Source organism: Solanum tuberosum, unplaced genomic scaffold, assembly GCF_000226075.1.
Source record: "Solanum tuberosum cultivar DM 1-3 516 R44 unplaced genomic scaffold, SolTub_3.0 scf00119, whole genome shotgun sequence".
NCBI classification, from domain to species: Eukaryota; Viridiplantae; Streptophyta; class Magnoliopsida; order Solanales; family Solanaceae; genus Solanum; species Solanum tuberosum.
In genome coordinates, this window is record NW_006239045.1 from 36,342 (window position 1) to 46,327 (window position 9,986).

The following is a 9,986-nucleotide window of genomic DNA, read 5'->3' on the forward strand; positions in this document are numbered from 1 at the left end:
AAACACCATAATTAAAACTATTATTCACAAACAAAATTTGAATATTTTTTTCCAGAATCACTGTTCATAATTTTTTTGAACGTTTGATTTGTATTACAATGCAAATAAAAAATTGCAAAGAACACTAACCTGAAGGATCCCATCTATCACCATGTTTTTATTAATACTAATAACAAGCCATCCAGAAAATAAAGATTATTGAATAAAAACTAATAGGAATTAGATGAGAGTAACAAGATTTCTGGAAAAAAATCGAAGAGAGAGAAACGTGGAAGAAAATGGATGAAATCAGAATTTTTAATTAATTTTAACAAATTAGAGTGAAATAAGGAAACTAAATATTCTTAATTAGTTTGAATTTCCTTAATTTATGCTAATTAGTAATTATCTTCAATCAATTCAAATTTAATTAACACACTTATTTCCATTTTTTTACCTTTTTTTCAGAAACGAATTATTTTATTATTTTGTCTTTTTATTTTTTTCAAAACAAAATTTTACAATTATTTAAAAAAAGCTTTTTTTTTTTTTTAAAGAAACTGTTACAACCTGAAATTTTTATTGTTACAACTTGAAAGTTTAATTCTACTGCTATAACTTAAAAATATTAGTCTAATATATGTCATATATGAAATTTTCACTGTTTACTTCTAATTTCATGAAAAACAGAAATTGTGTTCCAATTTCTTTCATTAGACCAAGTCAATTATGCAACAATTGTATATTCTGCTTCTTCAGAGGTTGTAGAGATGGACCTGCACAATATGTTTCTTTGATTTCCATGACACCAACTTTGATCTCCTTGGTAATGGGCATGAATGGCGTTTTTGCAATTGCTAGAAAATAGATAGCAGACCCTGTCCTTGTTGGTGTTGGAAACATAGTTTTAATACTGCTACAAGACTCCCAACGTAGTACTTGGGATGATTTGGCGAATAATGCTTTTGATGTGGCAATGCTGACGTGCTTGGGATGATTTGGCAAATGCGTAGTTGGCTCCATCCAATCCTCGAGTCTAATCATATTTTTGAAAGGTTGAAAGCGGCAGGAATACTATATATATATAAACCTGATTAATTAATGATGAGTGATTCTATGGAAAGGCACCATTGCTTATGCACCTGAGAGTACAGAAGTCCAAAGCTCCTAATTTCCGAGATGTGTTGGAAAATTCAAAAGTGGTTGGTACCTTGAGAGTATACTAAACCTATGGAAAAACTCAGTGATTATCTGTTTATCAGAACATGATGAACCTGCCCCTCTAGTATCTGAATCGTTGGTCCATGCACTTTCATTTTACTTCTATACTCATTACTTACCTTTAATTTCTTCTTCCATAAATTACGGAGCAGGAAGTGGACAGGAAACTTGATGAAGATTAATTTTGCATCATGCTTCACAAGATATCTTTCCATCTCTACTTACTTCACTTATAAGAAACTCTAATTTTTTTAATGTAATAGGCCCGACAGGAGTCCACATAGTTCATTATTACTGATTATAATGTCAAGCTTTACTAAAAGTCTCAAATTCAAACAACAACTGGTACTCCCCCTCCAGCACAATTCAATCCTACCTCATCAAGAATACAAGCCGTTTTCAACCGATCGATCTGACCCCTTCCCTTCCCAAGGAACATTCAGAATCTGGCCTAGACTTTCTTCAGTTAATTATCATGAACTTTTGTCTCCAAACTTCTATCCGAGTATAATATAATAGAATTCTCTCACTTCAGCTTCAAACAAACAAGGAACAAAATCATACAGGTTCCTCATTCCTAGTTTCTTGAGGATCTCAAGCTCAAATACGTAACTTTCGAAGTTTTCCTCTCAGACCTTGACAAGGACTTTTCAACCTTCCTATTCTTTACAAGTGAACCTGGTCCCTCAACATGTTGTCGATGTCATTTTGAACTTGCATCCACTTCCTTGAATACACCAATCACCAGAGAGAAATTACATCCAATAAAATCTATATATTAAATGATGTGACAAAGAATCATATGAATGAATTTTTACTTATGCTGATATATAGTTAGTTATATAATTGGTATTTACGAAATAAATATTCCTCCTTCACATCTCCGCCCCATTCTTTAGATCTGAAATTTTGGTGGAGGTGGAGCCCTTGGGGTACCGTTTCCATCCAACCAACTGCTTCAGAAGGACTTGAATATTTGATAAGATTAATTCATGGAGAAAAACTTACATGTGTATGGTGAAGAAGAACCATGGGAGATTTACGGTCAGGGAGTACCCTCAGATGATGATGACAGCCATAGCGATCGTTAATTATCACAAAGAAAAACAACAAGGGTGAAATTGAAAAACCAATTCGCTACAAATTGCCGAGTTCATCATCACAAGTACGCAAGAAGAAGATGCATCCATCATGTTCATAAATTTGGACATTGGATCATGAAGCAGTATCAACTCTCTCCGGTTTGATGAGGATCGCAGAGATTATTTTCTGTGTGCCATCAGAATGGAGTTGTTCTTTTCATGAGACTTCCGATGTATGAAACTTGTCTTTTAATCTTTTTTTGGCTCTCTCTCTCTTTTCTGAAGAACTTGACGAATGCCCAATTGGAAATTTGTTAGAAATCTGTATAAACGCAAATATTAGATGTTACGTAGCTTCTTGTGTTTCCTGCTTCTCTATTAACCAGACGCATGGGATGACGTATTGTGCATGTACGAAACAATGTCTATGGCATCCATACATGAGAGCTCCTTCACACATTGTTCCCACTCCTCAGGCGCAGTTCTCAGGCGCCTCTACTATCAGTAACTAAGGTAAACACACAGCCTCATAGCATCATTAGTGCAGGCAACAAGACTTCACAACTTCAAACCTCTAAATAATAAAAGAAAATGGCCTAACGTTTAAGAGTGTCATTAAACAAGAGCTGTAAAGTATTACTACATGAGAATAAAGTACATTTAACCCTTAGCACATTCAGTAAGCAAAGTAGCTTCTGTGACCAAATCACAACATATATTTTCACACTACATAATAGTAGTTCAATTGAAGTCCTGTCGCACATGGAGTAACTATACGTTGCTTCCAGAAACATTTGGTCCTTCATTGCCAAGAGACAATCCTGATGACAGATTGAATTGGTCACTCGCCAGGAAAACAGGATTTGGTTGCTCGTATGGTGAGCCCAAGCTCGACTCCAATATCTGATGCGGAAGTAGCATATCTGCTTTAGTAAATGTGGCACTTGTGCCCACTCTTTGTTTCTTTGATGACCTTTCACCTTCAGAGCTATTTATTGGTGAAGTCTCGCGGCAACCAGAATCAGGAGTAAGAGGCTCATGTTGCGAGGAGAATGATTGATCAATAGAAAGGCTCTTGCTACGGGCATGTTCTTGTACAGACGTATCAATGTGAGGAGACTCAGATGTTGGTGCAGGAGTCCCTGGATCAGTCCGGTTATCCGAATCTACACCATTGTCACCTGCTGCTGAAGGAGTGACCCCAGAAACAGGAACTTCTGAGAGAACTCCACTGAGCCGCTGTTGTTCTTCTATTATCTTCTTCAAGTACTTCCCTTGTGCTTCAATTCTAAGTTGTAGCTGTCTTTGAACCTGTAAAGGTAAGAAAGGAAGTAGGTGAGAACAAGTAACCTTCAAAATCCCTAAGAATTAATTCTAACTTCAAAGGGAACTCTTGTTGGAGGGTGTGTTCTTTCATAGGTCCCACAACTTCCACTTTAGCAAACTGATGATATGAGATGAAATCAAAATGAAGCAAGTTATCCTTGTACAAATATCAGTTTGCCCAATACATAAGTCGCTTTTGATGAAAGAAAAAGAGTCCAGGTAGATTTCAAGGGAAATGTTTGAAGATGCAACTAAAAGGCCACTTCATTTGGTAGCAATCTCCATACCCATAAGTATGTGCCACGGCCATCAGAAACAAAATATGGAATTTAGGTGTGGTACGTAGGAAAATGGATAATTAATTACTTTACATGTTCTCATCTGAAATGGAATGTTTAAACCAAAAGAATCTAAAATGGAATGCAAAGATCAGCTCTAACAAGTAAAAGAGCTTCTTTCATGTCTACAACGGATAGTACAGAGTATATATGACAACATTTGAAGACTAGAGAAATTCAAACCAAAGATGAGAAATTTAAGCCTCAATTAATGTATTAACGGGAAGTAACAGAAGAAACATTTTTCACACGCATGTTTGTTTCAATGGCAAGTTTAAGATAAAAGTAAAAAGTTAATAATAGGTTTAAATCAGGTGCCGAACATCTCCTTAAAACAATGGCAACTGCAAAAAGACACTCTCAAATAGGTAGAAAATAACTTGCTAATCAAACGGTGTGTTTCACTTTTTGTCTCATGCTTTAATTATCCAAAAACATTATATGCATTCCAAATGTGTACAAGAAGTCCAGGAGAACATACTTCCAGTTGCTCGTGAAGTCGCTTTTGTACCTCCATCTGCAGTTTTAGAGCCTCATTTATCTGCACACCAGTCCTAGAAAAGAGCAACAATTCACATTATTAAAATCACAAAAAGTACCAACAGTTTAAGAAGATTTTTCAGCTAAAAAGGCAAGATTATTCAAATTTAGAATGCATAGGCACTAGTGGGTGTATACAGACATTAGTGTAAAACTGTAAATTACGAGACATTCAAAGCTTGCAACTTCATAAACTACCAGCAAACAGGGAAAATCTACTCACGATGAACCATCCAAACTGGAAAGCATGTCTCCTGATTCTTTCTTGTCAGATTGTTTCCCTTGTAATCACAATTGCAGGCAAAAAATGGTATCAAAAAGTGTTACTGGAGGATCATCAAAATCACCACATTTTCCAAGGAATTAAGTATCTTTTAAAGCTTTATTAAATAAACGTAGTTGAAATTTTTTATTCTAAAGGATCCTACCATCAGAAGAAGAATCTGGGAGGTATTTAGCAAGCCGATATTTCTGAATGAACAGGCAAATAATGCAAGTCAGTCACTAAAATGAAATATTTCAATTTAAAGAAAGCATGAGTCACAGTCGGTTCTGAATATTTTTCTGCAGCATGTATACCTGTAAATGGCTTTTTACATGGTAAATTGTTAATCCTTGCACACCCATGACTCTAAGAACACCTTTAGGGGTAGCCCCTGAATCAGAAAAAGAAATAATGTCAGAACAATTAAATGATCAAAGCCCAAATGTGGAAATACAGTACCACCTCTGCTGCTGATTATTTATTGTTATGGAGTTTTTCTATGTACTGCATGCATCTAGAGAGCGTAAAAACTGATTAATGGAAAAATGTAAACACACAAATAATTATGGGAAAGATCACAATTATTTATGCTCTACATAACTGCATTACTATATTGTTCAAAGAATAGAGTAGAGGAAGTCTGCCTCCATAGCAACTCAAACAAGATCCTTTTACCTCGGAGATTTTTATTTATTCTTAACATAAAAGAAAAAACACAATTAAACTCGAGATCTTACGATCTGGGCCACCAAGTTGTGCGACGGCATCAACGAAACGTTCATGTAGCTCATGGGTCCAACGCAACCGTTGCTTTGAAGCAAGACTAGGATTGTTATTGAGGTTGTTTCCTTCATTTGTTGGGTCCATTGTGCTGCCACCGCAATATAATATCTGACTATATGTCACTGTAATGTTTTTGTGAACTAAGCTTGAACAAGGACGCCTTTAGCCTGATATGCACACAAAAATCAAAAGATAAACACACACTTGAACATATCTTTTATTATAGTTTTAGTAATTCTTTCATCAACTAATTCTCTAGTAAACATTATCAACACTGGGTGGAAGTTGGTCACTGAGATGTGCTATCTAATCATTATGTTCTGTTCTCTGTGAAAATGTAAAATCTAATAGAACTTTACTCGGTTGACCTGTACATAGGATAAAATACCACAGCCAGTGTATTTAGCAGCATCTAATATTTTCACATCATGTATTACATATATAGATAATATCTAATGATTAGCAGCATCAATATATTTTTTCTATTTTAATGACGGTGGTATCTGGACCAGCTTGCCCGCACCTCAACTATTACACCAAATACATGCTACCTCTCATGGTCCCACCCGCCCAGCTGTCCAACTAAGCCCATCTGGCTTACGCAGATGGGAAGAAATCACCTAGGACCTGTTTGGAAATAACTGTAATTACTAGGGTAGTAATATCACATCTAAGTAATTATGCAGTATAAAAATTAAAAGTTACATGACCTGGTTTTTGCCATAACACGTAAATCATAATTGCAGTGTCATGTTTGATTGCACATGTGTTATTACATAGTTGATATGCTTATACTTTAACTAAATACACTTTATAAGAAAGTAAATACACTTTTTATTTCTGATGAACGTGTAATTAAAAACAGTGTTTACACAACTTATAGAGAAGTCATAGCGAGTATTCTGCAGATATGCATGAAAATCTATATTCCTAAACTTCAATAGTGAATTACCTGATTCTGAAGAGTGAAATTGAGGAAAATAATTTATTACCAAGTTATGCAGAGTTAACAGAGAAAACTAGGCTATTCAGTATGCAAAACATGGTCTGCCGGGTTTATGAAGTTTCACATAACAAAAAAGGGTAGAATCAGTTTCTACGCAAAATGATGGATTTTGGTTTCCGAAAGCAAGAAAATAGCTAAAATTGAAGACTACGGAATCAGCATTTAAAGTCAAACGATTCTTTGTTTAAGTTCAATAATAAAGTAAAGGAAATTATCTGGCTCTCCATGTACATACACAACATGGAAGAAAGAAACTGAAATAAGGGAGGAGAAATGAATGTGAAGTTGGTTGAACCATGAGGTCTCAAGTTCAAATCCCAGCAAAGACAAAAACACTGGGTGATCTCTTCTCATCTCTTCTCATTAGTCCTAGCCTTGGTGGACAAAGTGTACATGTGTTGGTGGGAGGTGGCAGGTATCCCTAGAATCAAGGTGCACGAAAGCTAGCCCAGACATCATAGTTACCCAAAAAAAATGTGAATGAGAAAATAAACATGTCAAGAGAGAGAACTTCCGCTCTGCTCAGCCAAAATAATATCACTTCAGCACTACATGCAAATATCATTCAGTACTCTATCTAAAGCATTATCTGTGTTATAATTGTCTCTCGATCTGGAAATTAAAAACATAATCTCACACATGAAGGAACAAGAAACTAGAAAAGGTGAAAATTTGGAAGTATTAAACTTATTGTACAGATTTATATTACCACTATACTTTGCTGGAGAAACTTAATAGATTGCAAGTTCAAAACTATTACCACTTGAACAATAATGCATCGATAACATTTACATATGATATTTTGATAAGCTATCAATTTACCCAGCATCATTGAAAAAAGCAAGTATATGAGTTACTAACACATCATTCAACCTTTGTTGTAACTTTAGTCGGCGACACAATTATGAAGCAGCATCTCTGCAGACAAATGATGATACTCAACAGGTACAAAACCATGTAATTGCAAATTCCCTTCGTTTACTTCAAATACACTGTTTGATCTAAAGTTGTGTTTTCCATTTCGGATGCATGAGTTTGAATAATAAGCTAATGTAAAGGAGAAATAACAACAAAAAAATTATAGGAAAGTACTATTGATGTCGAAAAGAACAGCACAATAAAAGTGCTTTCATTAAATCCAATGTTACCACCAAGCATTCAAAGTTTTCAACAGCCCAAAGATCAGCCTTCAACAATCTATCAATAGTTAACTCATCATTAAGGAAACATTCTCAACCATTTATGAAAAATGGAAACTGCATAATTTAGCAAACTTTGATTAAGAATTTCCTAGAACAGCTAAAGATTTCCCATTTTTATACCTATTTCCCTAAATTCAAAGCTTATACCACTACTACCTCAAGAACAACAACAAAAGCTAAAGATCTCCGAATGCAAAAGACCCTTTCATTTCACTAGCTCGGCAACATGGCAATAACCTAAAAGATATCATTTCAGTTCCACCATGCTAGTCAACTCTTCCACCTTATCAGTAACCCTAGTTACATGTGTAAAAATCACACACCAATTCCGATAATTCAAAACCAAAACTTCATTCTAGAACTCCTACCATAAAACTCAACAATTTTTCCTTCAAATTCAGCTAAAATGGAAAAATAAAATGTTGAAGAAAAGACAAGTATCTTACAGAAGAAAAGAATTTCCGAATACGAAAAACCCTTTTCAATTCACTAAACTGGGAAACAACTCATAGAATAAAACATATCATATCATGACTAAACATTCTTCAGCTTCCATAGCTCAGAATCATACTAGTCAACTCTATAAAAGATATCATTTTAGCTCAAAAAAATGAAACATTTTTCAACTTCCATAGCTCCACCATGCTAGTCAACTCTTCCACCTTATCAAAAGTAACCCTAGGCCTAGTTGCCTGTGTATAAACCACACATCAATTCTGATAATTCAAAACCAAAACCTCATTCTCGAACTCCTACCATAAAACTCAACAAATTTTCCTTCAAATTCAGCTAAAATGGGAAAAAAAAAATGTTGAAGAAAGCACAAGGATCTTTACAGAAGAATAGAATTTCCCAATACTAAAATCCCTTTTCATTTCAGCTACAAGACGAAACATTTTTCACCTTCCATAGCTCAGAATCATACTAGTCAAATCTATAAACGATAACCCTAGTCGCATATGTATCCCAAACCAATTCGCAAATTGCGATAATTCAAACCCCAAAACTTCATTTAAAACTCACAAACAGCAAATTCCCCCATAAAACTCCACAAAATTCACCAAAATTTGCATCAAATTTAGCTAAAAATGACAACAAAAAAAGGAAGATATAAATAAGGATCTTCACAAGAAAAACTTACAGTAATGAAGAGAGCTGAAAAAGATGAACTTCGTTTTCCTCTTTGATGAGATCTTCGAATTCGATCCTCTCCCTTCTTCTGAGTGCAAAGTGATTTTTTTTATTTTATTTTCTGATATATTTATTTTTTCAATAATTATAAAAAATAATTACTAATAGGTCAAGATAGGTCAGTTGCTTGTGCCCCTACGACTGCCCGTGCTGCCCGAGGTGAAGAAGAACATTGATAAACCTTCTTTTTCTTATTAAGGAAAAAATATATTTAATGCTACACTTTAAGTTTGACGAAAATTTGTACATGAAATTTTTAATTTTTTTAAAATGAAATTTATATACAATTTAAAATATTTAAAAGATATATGTGCAAAAATAAATTTATTTGAATCTCAAAATCTGAAATGTATCACATAAATTGAAACGGAGAAAGTATATTATATCAATCTGAATGTCCATAATTAAATGTATAGTTCCATAGTTTTATGTAGTAATATTCACACATTCACTTAGGGGTGTTCACGGTTTGGTTTGGATCGGTTATTGGTCAAAATCAAAACCAAACCAATTTAATCGGTTTTAAAATTATCAAAATCAAACCAAACCAAATATAATATACATGTATCGGTTTGGTGATTATCGATTTCGGTTTGGTTTGGTTCGGTTATTCGGTTATTAACCATACACAAAAATAAAAGAAACAATTCATTTAAAATGTGAAAAAAGTGACAACAATCCATTCAAAACGAAAAATAGTTAGAATGACTTACATTACTACACTTTCAATCACTAAATTTACTATCAATAAAGTTTTAAAATTCACTATATTGGCCTAGAAGGAAGAGACAATAACATTTTCAGTCCCACAAAGAATTGACATAGACACTCATATACATGAAATCAATAAGATAAATGTTTCATCTTGGGCATTTTTGCTTTCAATAAGTAAATTATAAAGAAATTTTAATGAAAATATGTATAAGATCTTTAAAATTGTTTATAAAAATAATATATTAAGTATGTATATTAATAAAATATATGTATATAATTCATCGGTTCGGTTCGGTTATTTCTTCGGTTTTTTTCGAATAAAACCATAACCAAACCAAA

At 33.9% G+C, this 9,986-nt stretch overlaps 1 protein-coding gene across 2 annotated transcripts; it reads right to left on the reverse strand.

Annotated features, from left to right (window-relative positions):
- Positions 1-2,861: 2,861 nt before the first annotated feature.
- On the reverse strand, positions 2,862-9,018 carry PPS4 (myb family transcription factor APL-like). 2 transcript variants are annotated; one of them, XM_006350258.2, is made up of 8 exons: positions 8,884-9,018; positions 6,058-6,161; positions 5,489-5,701; positions 5,066-5,142; positions 4,915-4,957; positions 4,710-4,767; positions 4,428-4,500; positions 2,862-3,593 (listed from the first exon to the last, which is right to left on the reverse strand). In XM_006350258.2, exons 3-8 carry the CDS (start codon positions 5,616-5,618, stop codon positions 3,054-3,056), a joined length of 921 nt encoding a protein of 306 aa, XP_006350320.1. In that variant the 5' UTR covers positions 5,619-5,701; positions 6,058-6,161; positions 8,884-9,018; the 3' UTR covers positions 2,862-3,053. The 2 variants fall into 2 exon arrangements, with proteins under 2 accessions (XP_006350320.1, NP_001275151.1); NM_001288222.1 differs by lacking the exon at positions 6,058-6,161 and having other exon boundaries at positions 2,898-3,593; positions 8,884-8,949.
- Between the last annotated feature and the right edge of the window lie 968 nt (positions 9,019-9,986).